The sequence below is a fragment of the Cricetulus griseus genome (assembly GCF_003668045.3).
Source record: "Cricetulus griseus strain 17A/GY chromosome 1 unlocalized genomic scaffold, alternate assembly CriGri-PICRH-1.0 chr1_0, whole genome shotgun sequence".
Taxonomy (NCBI): Eukaryota; Metazoa; Chordata; class Mammalia; order Rodentia; family Cricetidae; genus Cricetulus; species Cricetulus griseus.
Genome location: NW_023276806.1, coordinates 249099618 through 249122935, shown reverse-complemented (window position 1 = coordinate 249122935; position 23318 = coordinate 249099618). Strand labels below are relative to the sequence as shown.

Sequence of the window (23318 nt, the reverse complement as noted above, 5' to 3'; positions counted from 1 at the left end):
GAGGTGAGTAGATTTGGGATGCATGATGTGAAATCCCCCAAGAATCAAAAAAGAATGAAGAAGAAGAAGGAGAAGAAGGAGGAGGAGGAGGTGGCATGGACTAGCCAAATAGCTCAGTAGATAAAGGCACTTGCCACTCACTGTGTCTGACCTGAGTTTCGTCTCTATGGTAGCAGAGGAGAATTGGCTCTGGCCCCATCTTACAAATAAAGAAGTATGGTTAAATTCAATTTAAAAATTAACAATAATGAAAAGTGAGGAATTCCAGCACCTCTTGAGGGAGATCAAAAGTTACAGCTTAAGATCTAGGCCAGTATGGAAAACATGAGCTCCTGTCTCAAAAAAAAAAAAAAAAAAAAAAAAAAAAAAAAAAAAAAACAAATGAAAAAAGATGTTGTTGGGGGACATAGCTTAGTGTTTAAGTCACTTGCCATGCAAACATGAAAACTAGAGTTCAGATTCCCAGACCTATGTGAATATGAGGCCGGCCTGGTAGCTGCCTGTAACCGTAATAAAATAGGATCCAGCGTCAAGCTGCTTGTCTAGACTAGTCAGATAATGAGTTATGGGTTCAAATGAGAGGCCTTAACTCAGGATGTAAAGGGGAGGGACTGCAGAGATGGCCCAGTGGTTGAGAGTGCTGGTTGCTCTTACAGAGGGCCCAGGTTCAATTCCCACATCACCTATGTGATGGCTCACAGCCACCTGTAACTCCAGTTCCAAGGGATATGAAGCTACCTTCTCACCTCAAAAGCAGGCAGACCTCATGTGCACAGATATGCATGTAGGTAAAACACCAATACACATAAATCAAGAACATTGATGCCAACCATGGACCCACACACACACACTCACCACAGACATGCACACACACACACACACACACACACACACACACACACACACTCACTCACTCACCACACACACACACACACACACACACACACACACACACAGAGAGAGAGAGAGAGAGAGAGAGAGAGAGAGACGTGCAAAGAAAAAGCCAAGTCTGGGGGGACAGTCCTGTCATCAGTTCAGGAAGCTGAGGCAGGCGATTGCAAGTTCAAGGTGAACCTGGCCTTGACAATACCTTGCAAAGAAAGACTTTGTGAAGCCAGGCGGGTGACTCACACCTTTAATCCCAGGAGAGGCAGGCATTGCTCTGAGTTCAAGGCCAGCCTGGTGTACATAGTTCCAGGACTGCCAAGGCTACAGAGTGAGACCCTGTCTCAAAAACATGAACCTCAAACTTTTTTAAAGTAACTTTGTTGTTGTTGTTTTGAGACAGAGTTTCTCTGTGTAGCCTTGGCTGTCCTGGAACTCGCTCTATAGATGATGCTAGCCTTGTACACACCAAGCCACCTGCCTCTGCCTCCCTAGTGTTGGGATTAAAGGTAAGCGTCACCAACACCCGGCTCTAATTTATTTATTTTTATTTTGTGTGCATTGGTATTTTGCCTGTGTGAGGGTGTCAGATCTTAGAGTTACAGACATTGTGAGCTGCCACGTGGGTGCTGGGAATTGAGCTTGGGTCCTCTGGAAGAGCACGGCTGAGCCATCTCTCCAGCATGAACCTCAAACTTTGATCCTTCTGCCTCAATCTTGTGATTGCTGAGATGTCTGCTTCCATCAGTCTGATGGCTCCAGGAACTTCCTTCGAAGGGCTGTGCACTCTGGCATTTTTTTTTTTATTTTTATTAGTTCTACTTAGGGAACAAGCTTATTTCAAGTCCCTTCCCCTCTCCCTCTCCTCACCCCCCCCTCCTCCCCCACCCCAGTCTACCCCCCACCCCATCCACCCACCACTCCCCAGGCAGGGTAGGGCCCTCAACAGGGGCTCTGCAAAGTCCACCAAGTCTTCCTATGCTGGTCCTGGGCCCTTCCCCATGTATCCAGGGCCAGGCACTCTGGCATTTTTGCAGATGTTTCATGGAGGGGAAAGGCTTCATGTATATCTATTGTAGCTTATGTCATAATTTCATACTTACTGAGAGGCCAAATGATGTTCTACTGTGTGCTTTTTCTTCTTTATTTTATTTGAGGCAGAGTCTCTTATCTCAGACTATGTAGTTGAGGCTGGCCTTGAACTTGTGACCCTTCTGCCTTTGCCTTCCTCAGGTGTGCGCCACTAACTGAGATGTAACTGGTGTCTGTGTCTCTGTTCCATTGTGAACAGTGCTATGGATGCCAGGGGTGCATAGATCTGTCCAAAGTCCCTGCTCTTCTTATTTTTGTCTTTTTCTTTTTGGCAGTGCCAGGAGAGACCCAGGCCCTCAAACATGCTGGTTTAGTTCCTCCTCTTGCTGCTATGATTAAAACAAACAAACAAACAAAAAAACACCTGGCTTAATAACATGAAGAGGAATGGTTTGCTGTGGCTCCTGGTTTAAGGAGCCACAGTCTATCTCGGTGGGAAACCTTGGCGGCAGCAGAGGCTCTAGGCTGCACAGAGGGAATTTGAAGCAGTTAACCAATACCAAAACTTCTTATGTCTGCCATTGCCCAAGTCCGCACTGCCCAGCAGGGGACTTTGTGTTCAGATACAACAGCCTGGGCCAAGCCAGGCAGTGTGGCTCACACCTTTAATCCCAGCACTCGGAAGGCAGAGGTTGGTGGATCTCTGTGAATTCAAGGCCAGCTTTGTCTATAGTATGAGTCTAGATTGCTAAGGCTGCACAGGGAGACCCTCTCCCATACAATTAAAAGAGAAGAAAAGCGGGAAACAGTTCCGTCTTTTTTGTTTTGTTTTTTTTGGTTTTTCAAGACAGGGTTTCTCTGTATTGCAGGCAAATGCTCTACCACTGAGTACCCCCAGGTTTCTCTGTATTGCTTTGGAGCCTGTCCTGGAACTCACTCTGTAGACTAGGCTGGCCTTGAACTCACAGAGATCCACCTGCCTCTGCCTCCTGAGTGCTGGGATTAAAGGCGTGAGCCGACACCGCCCCGTCTGTTCCATCTTGCTAACATATTAATTCATGGACTAAGTCATTATGGAGCTTCCTGGGGCTGCGCTTTAGCTGAGTAGGCGGCAGTATCACTTGCTCTCAGTACGTCCTCCAGCTGTGCCATATCCTGCCTCTCCCAGCCCAGAAGGCCACTGCATCTGCTCTCAGCGCCCTGCAGCCTCCTTGGTTTGCGCTTGCTTTCTCAATTCCTTCTCATTTCTTAAGTTTATAAAGTAAAATTTTTAATTTTGTTAGCTTGTTTGGTTTATTTGGAGTTTTTTGTTTTGTTTTGTTTTTATTTTCTCAAGAAAGAGTTTCTCTGTGTAGACTTGGCTGTTCTGGAACTTGCTCTGTGGACCAGTCTGGCCTCAAAGTTGTAGATTCTCCTGCTTCTACCTCATGAGTGCTGGGATTAAAGGTGTGTGCTGATGGGGGTTGTTCTTCTGTATATATGTTCTCTTATTAGTTGATGAATAAAACACGGATTGGCCAGGCAGGAAGTATAGGTAGGGCTAGGAGATGAGGAGAATTCTGGGAAAGGTAGACTGGTAAGATAGGATGCACCAGGAGTTCTCCTGTAAGATAAGACCACCTGGAAATCTATAGATTAATAATAATGGGTTAAGAATTAAGACACAGCTAGCCAATAAGAAGCCCTAGCTACTGGCCAACAGTTTCATAATTAATATCATGTCTGTGTGTTTATTTGGGGCCAAACTCTGCTCCAACCCTTTCTATATACTCCCTCCCTCTCAAATTCATGACGTCTTTTTAATCATTATTACACACAGAGAAAAAGAAAGAGAAGGCTTGCTAGGCTGAACACTTGGCACTGGATAAGCAATCAGGAAGCTCATCTCTGGGAAAGACGTCTGTCTGTCTGTCTGTCTGTCTGTCTGTCTGTCTGTCTTCCTACCTATTCTCCCTAGGGTTGGGACCTGTGAGATTTCCCCACTCACGTTAGCATGTCTATTAGTGCTGTCCTTACTCAGATCTACAAGAAGATGTCCTGGTCTGGTGGCTCTTACAGTGTGCCCCTTGTTCTTTGGTGTGGATTGTGTACAGCTGGGCTGGGCCCCCCTCGCCTCGATGGGTGTTCTCTCTCTTTGAGAGATGAGAGCTGTACTTATCACACTGGGCCCTGGCACAGTCCCACCTGAAAGAGCTGTCCCCAAAGCAAGGCATTTGCCTCCGAACCCCATGTGAGCAGATGAATGGCTGCTTGCTCTGTGGCCTCCATACAGCTCAGCATGTCTCAGTCCCATTGTGTCAGGATCAGCTTCAGATGTCACTTACGTTGACGTGGGTAGTAGGAGCCCTTGGAGCTGGCCTGCGACCTGCTGTCTCTTGACGTCTGAAGGTTTTCTTCTTCACTGCCAGAAGGTTCTCTGTGTGACATCTTCCCCTCAGCCCAGCTGCACCGCCTGTGTCCAGAGAAGCACTGACGTCACCCAGACATGTCATTGCTGTTGGGTCTTACTGCTTCCAGGGACTGTCAGACCTCAGGGGTGTTTGTGGGCACCTCACCACCCTGCTTAGCTTCCACTCTCTCAGTGTAAATGTTACCTGAGCTTTCTTTCCTGTGTGGTGTGTGGATGTGCTTGTACTTACATGGGGAAGCCAAAGGTGGGTGTCACATGGGCCCTTGCTTCTCTTACTCTCCGTTTTATAGTTTGAGGCAAAGGCTCTCTGGAGCTGGGACTCACTGACTGAGCTGGACTGGCTAGCCAGCAGGCCCTTCCTGTCTGTCTCTCCAGTGTTGGGATTTCAGGGACTGTACCTGGCTTTTTACATGGTTGTTGGGAATCAAACTCATGTCCTCGTGTTTTCAAAGTGTGCCATCTCCTCAGCCCATACCTGTTTCTTATTTAAATTCTGAGCAGCAGATGCTGTGGGTCCCAGCAAATGGGAGCATGGAAGGTAGGCTTTCTTAGGGACCCCAACAAGTTTATTGACAATGCCTTGGCTTCAAGCAGACCACCCTCCTCTACTATTGACACTGCTGCTTCAGACTCTGTGTGGTAGCCCCATATGCAAATGAACCCAAAGACTTGTGAGCTAGGAGGATTTATCTCCTCGACCCCATGCAGGGCCACATGGCTGTCCTCTGGGTACAGTTGACAGCCACGTGCTCATCAGTGTTGGTCTATTTCACCTTGTACCTAATAGCCAGCCAGTGTCAACATTACATTCTGAGGCATGCTGTCCCCACCCATGCCTCTCTGCTCCCTTTGTGAGCTGCCCACTGCTCACAACAAGTTGTCCCTGTCACCAAAGGTCCTCAGATATGTAGCCTCTGGGGCTTGTCGCTTATTTGTTTAATTGATTGACAGGGTTTCTCTGTGTAGCCCTGGCTGTCCTAAAACTTCTCTGTAGGCCAGGCTGGCCTCAAACTCAGAGATCCACAGGTCTCAGCCTCCTGAGTGCTGGGATTAAATGTAGGCACCATCACCTCCTAGTTTTAATATTGTTTTGAGGCAGGGTCTCCTTATACAGTCCTGGCCAGCATAGACCTCACTATGTGGAACAAGCTTCTGGAGCTGTAGCTCAGCTTGTAGAATGCTTGCCTGGCACTCATGAGCCATGTGTGGCCATCCAGCCTTCAAGAAGAGAATGAAGCAGGGGGATCAAGAAATCAAGGTCAGGGCTGGAAAGATGGCTCAGCAGTTAAGAGCACTGACTGTTCTTCCAGAGGTCCTGAGTTCAATTCCCAGAAACCACATGGTGGCTCACAACCACCTTGAATGAGATCTGGTGCCCTCTGCTGGCATGCAGGCAGAAGACTGTATACATAATAAATAAATAAAATTAAAAAAAAAAAAAAGAAATCAAGGTCAGCCTGGCATAGTGGCACACGCCTTTTATCCCTGCAGTCGAGAGGCAGAGGCAGGTGGATCTCTGTGAGTTCAAGGCCAGCCTGGTCTACATACTGAGTTCCAGGACAGCCAGGGCTGCATGGTAGAGAGACCCTGTCTTAAAGAGAGTTCAAGACTGACCTGGATTACAAGCCAAGGCCCTGCCTCAAAAATCCAGAAGTGGCCAAGTGTGGAGGCATGTGACTGATCCCAAAACAGGAGAGGCAGGCAGATTGGGAGTTCAAGGTCAACCGAGTCTATTTTGTGAACCTGAGCTCACAAATAGACCCTATCTCACCCCCCTGCAAGCATCTGCAGACCCAGAAACAAGAAGATATTTTCATGACTGCAGTCTCTGCGGGCTGTGTTTCCTCTGTGAGCTGAAAGAGGGACCAGTTAGGCTCGGGTCCTGTGCTTCGGCGTCTCAGTCTGAGCCATTCAGAGAGGCTGAGGCCTGTTCCATTGTGGGCAGATAAGAGGACCTGAACACTGTAACCCTGTCTTCACCCTGCCCCTGGAGGGGTGGCAGGCTCAGAGTCTAAGCCACACGTTATTGCTAATATGCCTTCCACCCACAAGCTCAGAGAGCTGAACTGGGGCACATTTGTTATTAGGATGGGGCAGGGTGGAGTTCAGGTTCTTACTCAAGCAAAGTGAGTTGTTGAAGCGCCCTGTGAGTTGACTTGACAACCCCAGGGTAGCCATGATGCCACAGCAAGGGGAAAGTGCAAGCTGGGGGCACCATGGGTCCCAGCTACAGGACTTCAGTGTGGGACAGCAGGCGAGCAAGGGAGTGTGAGTTCTACTCCACCGGAAAAGGCCAAGGCTCAACTCACAGAGTCTTCTCCATAGTCCTGACCTGATGCCCACAGCCACTGGCCGGGAGCTGACCTTCCAGCCAGGGTAGGATGTGTCATAATGAGAGATACAGGACATAGGTCTCTAAGCTGAGAGGCATTTGCCTACATGTGTGTCTGTGTACCTTGTGTATGTCTGGTGCCCAAAGGAACCAGAAGAGGGCATTGAATTCCCTAGAACTGGACTTACAGATGGTTGTGAGCTGCAGTGTGGGTGCTGGGAACTGAAGCAGGGACCTCTGTAAGAGCTGAGCAATCTCTGCAACCCTATTTGTTTGCTAGTTTGTTTGTTTTTCAAGACAGGGTAGTTCTGGTTGTCCTGGCACTCACTCTGTAGACCAGGCTGGCCTTGAACTCACAGAGATCTGCCTGCCACTGCCTCTGAGTGCTTGGATTAAAGGTGTGAGCCACTACGCCTGGCTTATTTTTTATGTATATTGGTATTTTCCTCGATGTATGTCTGCACCATGTATGTGCAGTGTAGGAATTACAGACAGGAGCCAACTCTCTAGTGCCTGGATCAAGCATTTCCTTTTCTGCTCTATAGGAGCACTACCTTCCACACACACGCACACGCACACGCACACGCGCGCGCGCACACACACACACACACACACACACACAGACACGGACATGTGGGCACAGAGCATCAGTGCAGTACTGTGCCAGATCCCAGTGACAGGCTGTTTATCTTTAATACTTTTTCACATTTTCTTCCTTTGGAGGAGGACAGAGAGAGAAACCATGTAGATAAGAGGACGAGTTGCAGGATTGATCTCAAACCATCAGGCTTGGCCCAAGCTCCTTTACCTACTGCGCCCTCTCGCCAGCCCTGCAGCTACCTTTCTATGTTCACCAGCACCAGCAGGACCCTCCCCAGCACTTCCAGACACCCACCCAGCCCTGTCTGTCTTCCCATGTGGCTGTTGGCTTCTGTCCACATGTGCTGCACTGCCCTGGCACCCTCTCCACAACCAGGCCTGTGCTCCTGAAGATGACATTTGGGTCAGTGTCCCAGTGGGTTCCCAGGTGTCCCTGATCCAGTGTGGCACTAAAGGGGCTACAGAGATGATTTGGAGCCTCCAAGTGTTTCCTGCTCTTGCAGAGGACCTATACTGAGCAGCTCACAACTTCGAGTGACACCATTCCAGGGAGTCTGACACCTTCAACCTGGACTCCTAGGACATCTGCACTCACACATACACATGTCCCATGAATTCTAATTGGTATTAATAATAAAAGCCCAGAGACAGATATTGAGGTTAAAGCTGAAGATGAGAGAAACGAAGTGGCTAGCCACTAGAGAGTTCTCACCTCTACCAATGCTTGGACAGAACGGGCGGGCAATCCACTGAACCCAGACTTCTCCAGACTGCATCTGTCTCCACCAAGCCTCAGATTACACTTAGCTCCTGTCTCTTCCCACCTTATATTCCTCTCTAGTGCTGGGATTAAAGGCTTGGGATCCCAAGTTCTGAGATCACCTTTGTTTGTGTGTGTGTGTAAGTTCTGTTTCTCTGTTGGACTGGATCGATTTTTGTGTAGCTCAGGTGTCCTAGAACTAACAGAGAGCTGTCTTCCTCTGTCTCCCGAGTGCTGGGGTTAAAGGTGTGCACCACCACTGCCTGACCTCTATGGCTGTGGCTAGCTTTGTACTCTGATCTTCAGGCAAGCTTTATTTGTTAGATCGTAAACAAAATATCACCACATACACACACCAACAACCAGACACACATGTACACATAACAAATGTTTTAAAATGATGCCCAGCTATGGTGCCAGTGTCACTTGGTCCTGGCTATTTTTCTCTGCAGAGAACACATCCCAGTCTGCCTGTCTCTTCCATCTAGCCATGAGCATCCAGCAGCATCAGGAGGAGGACCCTCCCGACGCTCAGCTCCTGAGGCTGGATAACATGCTGCTGGCTGAGGGTGTGTCCAGGCCAGAGAAGAGAGGACGAGGAGCAGCAGCAGGCACCACAGCAACACCAGGTGGCTGTCCAAATGACACTAGCATTGCGCACTCAGACTACAGGGCCAAGCTGTCCCAGATCCGACAGATTTACCACTCTGAGCTAGAGAAGTATGAACAGGTGATCTTTCTACACGCAAGAGTTTCCCATGTGAATGTGCACTGGCCACAGCCGGATGTGGACGCTGCCCCCTCCTCTGCGGCAGAGCAGAGACGGCCTGCTGTAGTCAGTCCCTGCAGAGGTGGCTGCTGTCACTGAAAGCCCTTTTCCTTCCCTTCTCAGAAGCTGCCCTCGTGTGAGCTCTGGGGGTGTGGAGCCCGCTGCCCTCACCCGGCTGCTTAGTCACAGGCTGGCCCATCTTTTCCCACCCCAGGCCTGCCGTGAGTTCACCACACACGTCACCAACCTCCTCCGGGAACAGAGTAGGGTGAGGCCTGTGTCCTCCAGGGAGATGGAGCACATGGTGGGCATGATCCATGGCAAGTTCACTGCTATCCAGAGGCAGCTGAAGCAGAGCACCTGTGAGGCTGTCATGACCCTGCGCTCACGGCTCCTGGATGCCAGGTCAGGGCTGCATGCCACCGGGTTCCCCAAGGGTTGACTCTGGAATAGAAGCGGGGTCAGTGCCACCTCTGGTGTCTGTCTTGTTCTATGTTGCTGAGGATTAAATCGGGGACTTTGCACTAGGCTCATGCCTCCCCGCTACTGAGTGCCCCCCCCCAGCCCTGTCCTGGACTTAAGTCCATGCAGACGCTCTAACTAGGCCTCACACACCTTCTCTTCGAGAGAAGAGCCAAAGTACTGACTGCTGGTGAGTGTTAATGTGTGTGTGAATGGCAGGTGACTGTGCCATGGCACACAGTGTGGCTGTTAGAAGACAACCTCGGGTATTGGTCTTCATCTCCCACTCTGCTGTTTTTCACTGTGGCTGGATGCCCACTAGCTGCAGGGGGCTCTCCTGTGTGCTGCCCATCTTGCCACAGGAGCCCTGCAAGCACAGACATGCACTGACATACATGGCTCTTATATTGTTCATTACCCCCTGGGGCATCTCTCAAGCTCCTAACTGCTGTTTTAAAAACTGCAGATCAGGAATGAGAGGCAGCTCAGTCAGTAAAGTGCCTGCCATGCACACAGAAGGACCTGGTTTTATATACAGTGCCTACATAAAAGCAGGCATGGGCCAGCAAGATGGTTCAGTGGGTAAAACTGAACTTGTTGCAAAAGTCTCAAGACCTGAATTTGATGCCCAGAATGACCGGAACCTGCAGGGATACAGGTCCTGAGTGGTGAGTGTCAGTTGGAGGGTAGGGGAGGATAAATAAGCAATAGCTGGGACCAGGAGGCCTTGCATAAGCTGACGATTTATACCAAGCTGGTTTATTAAAAAGTATAGCATCCTGGAATATAAAAAGTAAATTTAAAAAATGTTAAAAAAAAAAGTAGTATAGCACCCTGTATACTATTTGCAGGGGGAATGTCCAGGGTTAGCAGAGAGCTAAAGCAGACAATGTTGGCAAAGACATGGACACCTCAAACAGCTGCTGAAGCACTGATCACCACAGCCCAGGGGGAAGGATGGGGTCCCCAGGAGCTGCAACCTTGACTCCTCCCAGACCCTGGCTCCAGCATCAGACTGGCCTTGTCAAGTCCACTCCTGGACAAGGACACAGAACTATTGTTCCCTTTGTCCTTTCATCAAGGCCTCTGAGACACTCCTGGATTGGTCTGACTTTCCACACCAGAATCCATAATAGATGGAGAGAAGCAAGTGCCAGAAAGAAAGTTGTCCCCTGACCTCTGCCTGCCATGCCATGCGTGCACCTGTGTATACTCGGCGCGCGCGCGCGCACGCGCACACACACACACACACACACACACACACACACACACACACACACACACTCACACACTAAAAAAAAAAAAGCCAGAAACTACTGTGACCAGGCACTGGGAATGTGGAGACAGGTGGATCCCTGGAGCCTGGTGGCCAGCCAGCCTGGCCAGATCAGTGAGCTCCAGGTTCAGTGAGAGACTTTGCCTCAAAGACACAAGTGTAGAGTGACAGAGGAGGACACAGGATATGAACATCTGGCCTTGACAGGCATGCGCACATGCACACGCGCATAGACTGTGAGGAGATTATGGATGTGACAGCTGTGACTAGAGTCTCATCACGAAAACACCACAGACTGAAGGTCTCTGTCTGCAGGCGGAAGCGGCGGAATTTCAGTAAGCAGGCCACTGAAGTGCTGAACGAGTATTTCTATTCCCATTTGAGCAATCCTTACCCCAGTGAAGAGACCAAAGAAGAGCTGGCCAGGAAGGGTGGCATCACTGTGTCCCAGGTGAGCCTTCCTGCCCCTGCCCCTGGGAAAAGTGAGGTCTTTTGTTGTTGTTGTTGTTGTTGTTGTTTTGTTTTGTTTTGTTTTGTTTTTTTGAGACAGGGTTTCTCTGTGTAGCTTTGGAGCCTGTCCTGGCACTCACTCTGTAGACCAGGCTGGCCTTGAACTCACCAGAGGCCTGCCCCTGCCTCCCAAGTGCTGGGATTAAAGGCGTGCGCCACCACCACCTGGCAGAAGTGAAGTCTGATGAGGACATTACCTAATGTGTAGGGAGGACTCCTGGGGAAGTTACCTAACGTGGAGGGAGGACTCCTGGGGAAGTTACTTAATATTTGGTGCTGGCCCTGTGTGTCAACTGGCACAGCTCAGATCCCAGCTTGCACTGTGAATTAGAACACTGGTGGTGACTCTGCTCCCTTTCCTGGAAGAAAAATGTGAGAGCTCATGGCAAGGTGTGGAGGCTGGCTCGGGTACTTCTGGGAGCTCTAGGAGACTGGTGGTAGAGGCTCCATGGAGCCCTGTGGTTGCTGACGGAGCAATGTGTGGCTGGGGTTCCCTTGGGCTATGTGGTGGAGTGAGACTCCTGACCGTTGATCACCTTTGTCTTTCTTGGAATTGGAGCAAAGGAGAGAGTGAGCAAAGGCCAGAGTGCCAAGAGAACATTCCTGAAGGCTTGAAGGTAAGCCCGGTCAGTTCAGGCAGCAGGCAGGCCAGACCACTTGAGCAAGCAGTGAGGGTAGTATGACTGTGGTCTCAGGTCACACTGCCTGTCACACAGAAGTGATGGACACCACAGGCTCTCTGACATGCCCTGTTCCTCCTTGCTGCACATTGGAAAAGCTGTGTACCCCTTTTGGGATCATCCTCAGCCCGTAGCCGAGGCTTCTGGAAATGTGTCTCTGTGACAGAGCTGAGTCATGCAGGGGACCCAGGCACAACTTCCTCTTCTTCAGGGAGCTGCTGTGGTGCCATCAGAGCTGTGAAGAGACACCATGACTACCGCGGCAACTCTTACAAGGGAAAACATTTCACTGGGGCTTACTCACAGTCCAGAGATTTAGTCCATTTCATTCATCATGGCAAGAAGCATGGCAGAGTGCAGGCAGACACGATGCTGGAGACGGAGCCGAGAGTTCTGCATCTGGATCCACAGGCAGCAGAAGTGAATACCACACTGGGCCTGGCTTGAGCATCTGAGACTTCAGAGCCACCCACAATGACACACTTCCTCCAAGACCACACCTCCTAATAATGTCACACCCTATGGGCCAGTCATTCAAGCACATGAGTGTATGGGGACCATTCCTATTCAAACCCCACAGACAGTGTGCAGAACAAGCAGATTCACCCCATCCTACTCCCCCATGCCCCTACCTATAGTGGGAAATTACCAATACGGAGTCAGGTAGAAATATAAGGGTATTTAATAGGGAAAAGCCTTACTTACAGAGCGAACCAGCCAGCCGGTGGTAGTCTGTACAGCAAGCAGCAAAGAGAAACCGAAACCGAAAACGCAGTCCCCCTACTCACTCTGACCACACCCTCACAAGCCCTCAGGTACTCCTGTAGCCAGCCCCTAAGAAGGCGTGGCTACAGCTTCCCCTACACCTACCCCCCACACCCTTACCCCTGACCCCCTGTTTCTGATGCCAGGTCCTCCAGGGAGCAAGGTCAACAAGTTTTAAAGGCCTTGCCACATTCCAAGGGCTCTCCTTTTGGGTGATCTGGGCCCTGAGGCCATCCCCAGCAACAACTGAGTTCTATGTTAGCGGCTCCACCCTACCTTGTCTCATCCACTAAAGTGGTCAGCTATTAGTTGAATGAAGTGAGGTTCTGAATTTGGGGTGCAGGTGAGTAGGCTGTGAGGGCCACCTCAGGGGAAGTCAAGAGGAAGGAAACACTGTAGGGTAGGAGGCACTTCTTTCTGTTGATGCCAGGGTCACGATCAGCCCCACATCAGGCTGAGGGAAGGGTGGGGCTCCAAAGGGGTCCCAGTGAGCCAGACCCTACCCTAGAACTGATGCCAGAGCCCCACCTGCAGTGAGGTGGGGTCTCCCTGTGTCCTGGGTTCCCACTCAGCACTGTCCAAACCTGGACACATCATCCACACACAAACTCTGCTCTTGTCCGGGGCAATGCACAGGAAGTAGCCCGTGTCCCAGCTGTGCAGGAAAGTACTGGAACTAGGCATCCCAGTGGAGCTGGGCAACAGCCAGATCCTCATCTTGAAAGAGAAACTTGGGGCTGGGCCTGGTGATGCAGCCTTTAATCCCAGCGCTCTGGAGGCAGAGGCAGGCGGAGCTCTGTGAGTTCAAGGCCAGCCAGAGCTACACAGAGAAACCCTGTCTGGGAAAAGAAGAGAAGGAGGAAGAAGAGTGAAGGAAAGGAAGAGGGAGTGGGGGAACAGAAAGCCGTGGTAGTGAAGTGGGGCTGGAGAGACCGATGGCAACATGGCAGCTCTCAACTATCTTTAAGTCTAGGCCCAGGCACCCAGTGCCCTCTTCCATCTCTAGGGGCACCAGACATGCACATGCTACACACACACACACACACACACACACACACACCACACACACACACACACACACACACACACACACAGGCAGAGCACCCATGCACATAAAATGGAAAAATCTCAGAGTAGTACACACGCCTGGTGGAGAGTGGCCTCAGCATCATCCAGGTCTGCAAGGAAGGTGGCTGCCCTCCTTGCAGAACAGAGAGCCAGAGTTTTTGGGGCCTTCTTCCTGTTTTTTTCAGTTAGGTTAGGTGGGGTTTTAAGCCAGGTCTCACCTAGCTCAGGCTGACCTGGAACTTACTGTGTTGCCCAGCATGACCTTGAGTTCACAGTAATCCTCCTGCTTCAGCCCCCCACTCTAGGGTAGCAGGTGTGAGCCATCAAGCCCAGTGTCTTTTATTTTAGTGGTGGTTATTTTTTATATTTATGTATTTATGTTTTATATTTATGTATTTCTTATTTGTGTGTGTGTGCACACTCCATGCATTAATCCATGTCCCTATCACTGTGTGTGGTGCCTGTCACTGAAGGAATGTGGAAATCAGAAGACAACGTGTTTCTCTACTTCCTCCATGTGGCTCCTAGGAATTGAATTCGGGCCACAGACTTGGCAGCAAGCCCCTTTATCTAGTAAGCCTTCTCTGCAGTCCCATCCTCTTTTTTTGTTTTGTTTTGTTTTGGGTTTTTGTTTTTTTGTTTTGTTTTTTTCCGAGACAGGGTTTCTCTGTGTAGCCCTGGCTGTCCTGGATCTCACCCTGTAGACCAGGCTGGCCTGGAACTCACAGAGATCACCCTGCCTCTGCCTGGAAGGAGTGTGCCACCACCACCTAGCAAGCATGCCCACACCAGGACTGCATCCATTGTCTGTGCATCTGTCCACAGGTCTCTAACTGGTTCGGCAACAAGAGAATCCGATACAAAAAGAACACGGGGAAGTTCCAGGAAGAGGCCACCATGTACACTGAGAAGACATCTACGGCCACCAAAGTCCGGGGTTCAGGGGGCCAGAGCAGCTGCCAGTCCACACCCAGCCCAGGTGACAAGGCCATGGCCTCCATAATTGTAAGCTTTGGGGGTTTGGTTGACTCACACTACCCGGACCTAGACAGCCAGTGCCAGCAGAGGGACAAGAGCATCACCTTAGCCTCACGGGCCAGCGTCACCCACACAGGGCTAGGGGAAGAGCAGGTGGCTACATGCTTTAGGGAGTCAGCTCTAGAGTCCCTTTTAATGAGGGACTGGGCAGTTGCCACCCAGAAATCCCTGTGACTGCTGGCCCAGCTTCTGCAGTGACTCACACCCTCCACCCCCACCATGCCAACCTGACTCCACCCACTCCTCACAGGTTCCTGTGGCCCCTTCCCCCTGACCAGTGGAGGTGACATGGTTCTCACCCTTCGGACCCTGGCCTTCCTCCAGCCCCCACCTGGGGGAGTCTGCCTCCAGCCCCCGGTGAGTCAGCTGCAGCCACCTAGGGACCCCTCTAGGGCTTTGGGAAAGTAGAGGAACCCTGATGCTGAGTCTCCAGAGAAGGAGAGTGGTTAGCCTCTGGACTCAGAGCCATCTGTCACTGGGGACTGGAGACATGGGAGAGGGCGTCTCACCCTGAAAGGGCAGCAGCTGCCAGACTGGGGTTTCGTCACTGGGGTCTAAACAGCCAAGCTACCTCTAGAGATTTCTCAGGGTATCATCTGAATCCTTTGTAGGTCCTGTGACCTCCCAGTCTGTCCTGAGCCTCCTCTGAAAGGCCTGTGAGGGCACTGCATAAACAGAATGAAGCCTGGCATGGTGGCACTGGCCATGGCCCCATGAGTCCCATGGGATTCCCAGAAGCCCCCTCTGAACCAGACCTGGGGCTCAGGACAGTGGTGGGCCTGGCTCACTCTGGCCCTGCCTGCCATCACTGTGAGACCCAGCCTGACACAATCTACAGGCTGCAAAGTAGTCTGGGCCTGCTTCTCACATACCTGGAGCTGAGGTGCTCTGGAACAGAACCAGCAGGGGTAGGGGAGAAACTGGAGGGAGGCAACAGGCTGCCTGCCCTGGACAGCACAGAGCAGATGGAGGGTCAGACCTGGGGTGATGCCACACCCTGCAGGCACCCCACCTGCACCTCCATTAATTTTCAGCTAAAATGTGATCCAAACAAACCCTTTTTTTGTTTGTTTGCTTGTTTGCTTTTTTGAGACAGGGTCTCTATGTAGCCCTGGCTGTCCTGGAACTCACTATGTAGACCAGGCTAGCCTCAAATTCACAGAGGCCTCCTGCCTCTTTCTCCTGAGGGCTGAGATTTCCAAGCCAACATTTCTGTCCCTCTGTTCACCTGGCTCTTCTTAAAGGTCACTCTGCCTGCATGGCCACTGTCCGTTACGTGGGTGCTTCTGCGCATGCCTGCATGGCCTCACTCATAGAACCTCAGCCACACTGCTCTGCTTGGTACAAGTGTTCCCTGAGCTCAGCACGCTCGTCCAGCTGTCCTCAGACAGATGGGCAGAGCAGCTCCAATGTGCACTGTGCCCATGCACACTACAGACAGGAAGGAGGCTGCCTGTGAGGAAGGGCTCTTGTCCATGAGCCATGGCTGTTCCATAGGCCACTGTGGCTAGACTCTTGGTTCTGACACACTGTTAGGTATTTCATGGAGGGTTAGGGGCTCAGTAGCCCCCTTCACCCCACTGCTCAGCCAGCTCTTTCTGAGACTCATCTGCTAGAAAGTTGTGAGTAACCCTGGGGACACAGGGACTGGCTGATCACCTATGTTCACACTCTGTCTTTCCAGACCCACAGCAGCTGGCAGAGAGCCACCGCCCCACAGCCACCCTCATCACCTGCTGGAGACTCTGGAAGCTTCAACTCAGATGTGTCTAATTAAGTTTTGGGTACCTGGTTGAGTGCCATGGATGACTGGCCCTGTGTCCTGCCAATTACCTCAGAAACCCTGGCTGTGGCAATACCCTTTTCCTGGCCACTTACGTACCTACCTTGGAGTGATTTTTAAACAACAGTATGTTGGTTGACAGTGGATTGTTCATCTAGGGCTTTGTTCTGAGCACCTTATTAAAGTGTTTGACTTGTCTGCATTCCAGTGTTTTCACTCCAGGCTTGTCTGGGTGATAGGTGACAACCTAGATTCCGTCACCAGCTCTAACCCTCCTGGCCCCTGCTTTGATTCGGAACTGGTTCAGTATTTGTTTCAGCTAAAAGGGGCTGTGAGGCCGCGTTCCCACCATGTGAGGCCTTGTCCCCTCAGCGGCAGCTAAGGGGCCTCCTCTCAGCCTTCATCTGAGAGCCACCTACCAGTATCCCCGTGGCCCTGACCCCACCCTGTCAGCCACCATCACAACAGTGACAACATCCTGGGAAAAGCCCATGGCAAATGGGAACCATCCTGTCTCTGGGACCCAGGCAGCTGCACTCTGCCACTTATCTGCACATGTGACCCTGCTGATTCTGGGGGCTGAGAAGTGGCTTTCAGCTGTCACCTGTAGTGACAGAACACTGTCATCCACCAAAGGATGCCAGTGTCTCCCCACCCACTTCCCCAACGCCTGGTAGCCACTCACCTGGACTCACCTGCTATTAAGTGTCAGTGAGCCACACACTCCACGTGGCCGTCTATATCTAGCCCTGTCACTGGTATTTTTTAGTTTTGCTGCATTGTAGAATGGATCAGAGTGTCTTTTTAATTTTTTTGGGGGGGGTTGCAGACACGGTTTCTATGTGTAGTCCTGGCTGTCCTGGAACTCACTCTGGAGACCGGGCTGGCCTTGAACTCAGAGATCCACCTGCCTCTGCCCCATGAGTGCTGGGATCAAAGATGTGCGCCACCACTGCCCCACCTGGCTTCAGCCAGTGTTCGTAACTACTGAGATATCCTTCCAATTCCCAGAGCCTCATTCTTGTTCACAGCTGAGCAACACCATAGAGGAAGGTACCTTAGGAGACACCCCAGCTGAGGTGCAGGGCTGCTGAAGGCAGTGGTCACTGTCACTGATCACTGTCCCCTTCATACCCTTTGGGTGCACAGCCTTGGATTGAACACCTTCCCAGCTACTCTTGAGCTGCATGGAAAAAACTTCAGATTCTGGAAACTTCTCTGGGTGAGCTGAGCACACGAACAGGTGGAGAAGAGTGTTGCCTGCACAGACCTGGCAAAAGCCAGCATCATCCTAAAGCTGTTGACCACCTCACTTTGAGACTCCCACAGTCCCTGTGAGCCCTACCCAGATCATAAGTTTTCTTGGCCTTTGAATGGAGAACTAACTGAGTGAGGATTTCTCAGGAAAACTGGCTCAAGGAAGGGAGATTGAAGAAGAGTCATGCAAATAAGGTGCAAATTTAATGCAAATGGGTGGGATCATGCAAATTATAGAAACATAACAGAAGAGGATTTTGGGAGACAGGAGCTGCATGACAAAATTGAGAAGGATGACCTGCATTCCTTGTGGGATTAGCTCAGGAACTTCCACCCACACAGGCCTCCAGCAATCTCCAGTGGATGGAATTAGGACAGCAGCTTTCTTTCCCAGTTCCCCAAGCATACTCTGGAGTCCCCAAGGATCCCCTCCCTGACCACCCTCAAGTCGCAGGGGATAATAAGCAGGGCTGGCTGAGGGAAGGGGTCAAAGTTCAGGACTCCCACTCTCTTCCTCCACCACATTTTCTTGGCATGTTACCCAGACAATCAGTCCTGCTAACGAAACTGAGACGCCAGGAATGAGTAGGGATAGGGCCTGGGTCTTACTGGAGAGGGCAGGTTTTACCTTCAAGAATTTCCATGATGACATCGTGGGTGCATTCAAGCCCCCTGCTGCCATGGCGGATGACAGGGTGAGAGAGAGAGTGACCAGAATCAACCAAAAGCAGGAGGGACCATAGGGGACCTCGAACAGGTTGCAGTTATCTCTTTAGCCACAAGGGGGAGCAGTCAACCTAAAAAAAACTAAATCCTGCCGCCAGACTCCACCAACCATCTAAACAGATTGAAAGGAAACCTCTGAGCCTCAGTTTCTCTATCTGTAACGTGGGGACGTCACAAGAACAGCCTTCCGAGAGGTCAGCATCCAACACACAGATGATAACTGTAAAGCACGACTGTTGGGCTGAGCCCAAGGGGCTGGGGACTAGCAAAGGCCCAGGTGTTCCAGGAACCGGGAACATGGAGGCAGAACTGCCCTTCCTGCCCTAAGGCCAGCGAGCCAGCGCTTCCTGGGGGAAGGGGACTCGGACTACAAAGGGATGAGTCCCTCGGCAGCAGGGTGATGCAAGTAGATGGGGTTGGGGTGGGAGCGGGGTGCTCGACCTGTTCTCCCAGGACACCCAGGTCGCCAGTATCAGGCCTGCTATAGCTGCCCCCACCCAGCAGCAGGTGGCCTGCCAGCGACATTCCTCAGTGCCGGGCGCCAGGCAGCCGCTCCTGCCGGATGAAAGTGGGCCTGGCCGCGTGGGACTCGTGTTTTTCCAGCAGCTTCTTCAGCCACAGCCTGACCACAACCTAGATTCTGTAGGGCTAGCCACTTCGTGTTTGTGTTCAGCCTGGCCAGACAGTAGCAGGGCCAGGCCGGGGGCCCTGGCCTCCCAGAAGGTCTGGCTGCCCAGCCTGAAGCATGCGCTCCTCCCACGAGAAGCCCTTGTTACAGCTACTTAGCTGTTATTTCCTTTTCTTTGTTGTTTTTGTTTTGAGACAGGGTCTCTCTAGATAGCTCTGGCTGACCTCGAACTCACCACATAGTAGAGAATGATAGAGAATTCCTGCTGCCTCCACCTCTCACAGGCTGAGATGACAGGCATGTGCCAACGTGCTGGGCTTGGCTTGTAGCCCTTAGAGTCAGTTTGGAATGGGGTGGTAGTCACTGCTGAAGGTGCAGACCTGGGTTGTGTGTAACAGGCCCACTTGTCTGTGACTGGATTCTGTGTCCCAGCTGTCCCAGCCACAGGTCCCCAGCTGAGAAGAGGGATCTATTAGGACATACACACACACACACCTTTAATCCCACAATGGTGGGGCTGAAGCAGAAGGCTCTAGTTCCAGGACAGCCTGAGCTCCATACAAAACCTGTCCCCGTTGGTGTGCAAACAGGCAGTGAACGGCTTATGTTCAAGTGTTGGCAAGGCCGAACCCAGTCAAGCCCCGGCTCAAGCACTAAGGTCACAGCCATGTGCCCCTGCAGTCTGCTGAGCCTCATGCTCCAGACCTGAAGCTCCTGGGGGCAGAGGATAAACCTACAGCTCAGAGTTGTGGATCAGACTTCACCTTCACCCCTATAAACCCCAGCAAACAGAAGAAAAACTAAATTTAAGACTTTCAGTCTTTAAACCCTTGAAAGCCCATATTGAAAACTCCATGTCCTCCAGACCCTGACCCTACAAGAAGGAGGTTTTGTGCCCGTTTTGCCTTGACTTTCTAACTGCAGTTCCTAGGGGTCATTATCTAGGCACAACTCTACATGTAGCTATCTCAGAAGTAGGGTGTGCCCTGTGTGTGTGCCTTTGTATATCTGTGTTCCACACAGGACCCTCACAAGACTGTGGGCTAGCCTATATGCTTCATGATGCAGACTGGGACAGGCTGGCCCTCTGCGAGCTCACGTCTCCAGAAGCCCTCAGGCAGGAAGAAGGCCTCACCTCTGCCTGGCTGGTCCTCAGCCTGGCTCAGCCGTGCTCCAGCCCTGTCTGGGGCCAGGCAGCCTTTGAGGACATAGCTGAGGTTTGGCGGTGCCGCCTCTCCGGGGCTGAGTCAGCATAGGGAGGGAATCAGGCCTCCACTGCAGAAGCAGTTGGGATCTTGGAGGCCAGGGTCCACTAGCCCACTTGGGCTTCAAGAGGGTGGGGTGTGCTCAGTGCACCCAGCTGTAGGCAGCTGGACTCTGTAGGACAATTATGTAGGCTTCAGAAAAGACCCTGAAGTCACCAGTCCCCAACATCCTAAGCTGAGGTAACTGTGGGGCACACAGGCACAGGTGGGTATGGTGTGGCCTCCAGGCATGGGGCCCCACAGAGGTGGCAGTGTCCTGCCTAGTGCATCCATAGGTGTCCTAGGATGATAGGATGATAGACACTAGTTAGGTGTCCAGAAGGTTCTTGGGGGGGGGGTATCTGACTGTAAGGGACAGAGATCGGGTGTGGTCAGGAAAGCCTGACCTCAGGCCTGATGACAGTCAGGCATGTTGGCTCTGACTGACACATTGGCTCTATGTCCTGGACAGTGGCCCTGGGTGAGGACATGTCTGTCTCCCCATGTCTCTGTCCAACAACTGAGAGTCCCCTCTCTCCATGCTGGTCCCCTCCTGATGACCTGCTAATGCCCCCATCTGGGGCCTGGGCTTGGTCCCTGTTTCCATCCAAGGCACCATCCCACAGTAGTGTCCCTGCACCTGCACTAACTGGAGCTGGTGTCTGCCAGGCCCATCCCTGAGAATGAGGGGAGCGGTGGTAGGGGAGTGGTGGGTGGCTGTGCCAGGCCCACAAGGCCACTACAGGAGAGCCAAAGATGCTCTACCAGGACTGAGCTGGGAAAGAGTGCTGGGCCATGTAGTGAGAACAGACCCCAGAGAACCTGTCCTAAAAGAGAAACAGCTCATGGGGGCTGCAGGAGTAGGAGTCTGTCCTGAGAAATGTATAAGGTAGGCTGGGCCAGCAAGATGGCTCAGCAGGTAAAGGCACCTGAGGACCTGACTTCAACCTCTGGGACCCACATGAAGGAGGAAAGAGAAAAGCAACTCAACAAAGCTGTCCGCTGACCTCCATACTTTTGCTGTGATATAAACATGACCACACATGCACAAAATGCACAGGGAGGGAGGAAGGGAGGGAGGAGAACGTTGACCTCTAGAGGTCTCTTGCTCTAGAAACTGCTGCCCTCCCTCTGTGTCTCTTGCACTCTTGTCCCTCCAGATTTTGAACGTGTTGCTCCAGCTAGCTGCTGTGCCCTTCCTGCCTCACCTCCTTGCCAAACTCTTACACATCCTTCAAGACCCAGTTCCTAGCTGGGCATGTTAGCTCACACCTATCCTGCAGGGTTGGGCTAGAAACAGGAAGACTGAGAAGTTGAAGGCTATCCTTGGCTGCACAGTGAAATTGAGGTTAGCCTGATCTACACAAGGCCCTGTCTAAAAAAACAAACAGAAATGCCCAGTTACCATCTCCCCCAGGTCACAGTATCCACACCAGATGAGGCTTTCTGCTATGAAGCAGGGCCCAGTCATTCTCCCTATAACAAGGCTTGGGACCCCAACACACTATGTATGCATTAAGCTCCCTTAAAACGTCTAGTCTCCAGGGCCACATCCTGGCGGCCCACAGTGTTCATCTGTCTTGCCATCCTTCCTCTTGGATTCCACTGTTTTCAGACTTGTTTTAAGTGTTTTACTGGTCCAAGATTTTTCTCTTTACCACAGTTGTGAGGAATTTTAAGAACCCCTGGTTCTAAAATTATAAAATCTAAAATGTCAGGGGTGGGACATTGGGCCTCCTATGCCCCGAGCTGACCTCAGGGTGGCAGGAGCCGGGTCTCTGGGGGGTCTTGGCCCTGATTCCCTGCTCCCCCCCCAGCCAAGGGGTGCGTCCTGGCTGCCTTGCTGGGGGTGGAGGAGGTGATGGATTTACCAGAAGCTATGGCTGAGGTTCCAAGAGGGAGGCTGGGTCTGAACACCAGGGTAGAATGAAGGCAGAGCAGCAGCCAGCACAGGGCAGCTCCCCCTTCCCTGGGAGTCTCAACTTCCTTATGAGGAAATTGGGGGCAAATGCTGTCCTGTTAGTGAATAGGCAGTGAGGGAGGAGGTCCACAACCCAGCTGACCCCACCCCACACTAACAAAGGGACCAGGGCCAGGCCAGTCACCCCCCTAAAACCCTGCTGGCAGCTAGAGAAGCCCAACACTTTCTCAAGGAGAGGTATTTGGCAAGAGAGCCGGACACCTCATCAGGGGCCTGGACTCCATAGTAGGCTCCCCCTCCTGCTGCTGGGGAGCTGCTGTGGTGGGTTAACCTCGGACTCCCCCAGGCAGCTCTGACAACTACTCTGCGTGACCGGGACTCTAAGCTTCCTGTCATCTACAGGAAGAGCAGAGCCCTGGGGTCACCTTAGAGGCCAGGATCTGGACTTGCCATCTTTTTACTGGCCCTTCCAGAGCCACATCCCACAGAGTACAGGAAAGTGTTTTGGTGTGGGTGAAAATGGCCCCACCAGGAGGGGTTTGCTTCTCAGGGGTGCTCATGAGTGGCCAGGCCTAAGCAGAGTCTGGGGGTTAGCTGAGATGGAGACATGTGCAGGATTGCCATATGAGGGGACTGGGGTCCACAAGAGCTGACCCCAAAGGGGTCCTGTGTGCTTGCCGGTTGCCCATCCCTCATGAGCTCACACAGCTGATCACCTGCTGCCAAAGCTTGCATGGTGGGTGATAAAGGGATTGTGTAGGCCTAGGTGACAAGGCACTCCATGCCCCGCTCCCTGACAGGACCCTGCTTCCGGGAACTTAGGTAGGCACAGGACTCTTTCTTGGGGCTGGGGATTTGGCTCACTTGGTAAAGTACTTGCCTAGCATACACAAAGCCCTGAGTTCCAGGCCTGCCCTACATAAACTGGGTCACACATCTGTCATCCCAGAACTGGGAAATGGAGGCAGGAGGATCAGGAATTCAAGGTCATCCTTTACTACATAGTGAGTTTGAGACCTCAAACCAAACGACCCTCTCCGAGGGCCCCACTGTCTCCAGGCTGGGGCTGCAGGGGCACACATCCGTTTCTCTGGAAATGGGGTATGATGAGCACCCTGTGCTGTGGAGTGCGCCTGCCTGCCCACTGCAGTTGAGCAGGTCAGATTCTGCTG

The 23318-nt window shown here is 51.8% G+C and overlaps 1 protein-coding gene across 10 annotated transcripts in view; it reads left to right on the top strand.

Moving 5' to 3' along the window:
- The window catches only part of Pbx4 (PBX homeobox 4), a 42700-nt gene extending 26128 nt beyond the window's left edge, over positions 1 to 16572 (top strand). For 2 of the 10 annotated variants that reach the window (XM_027394609.2, XM_035451176.1), the window contains exons 3-8: positions 8508 to 8749; positions 9003 to 9193; positions 10842 to 10977; positions 14375 to 14528; positions 14838 to 14944; positions 16272 to 16572. In XM_027394609.2, coding sequence (XP_027250410.1) covers positions 8508 to 8749; positions 9003 to 9193; positions 10842 to 10977; positions 14375 to 14528; positions 14838 to 14944; positions 16272 to 16364 — 923 coding nt within the window. In that variant the 3' untranslated portion in view covers positions 16365 to 16572. Of the gene's footprint in view, positions 1 to 8471; positions 8750 to 8911; positions 9194 to 10841; positions 10978 to 14374; positions 14555 to 14837; positions 14945 to 16271 lie in introns of those variants that run through there. The other 8 variants (XM_027394608.2, XM_035451175.1, XM_027394612.2 and 5 more) reach the window with 7 other exon arrangements.
- The last annotated feature ends 6746 nt before the right edge of the window (positions 16573 to 23318 follow it).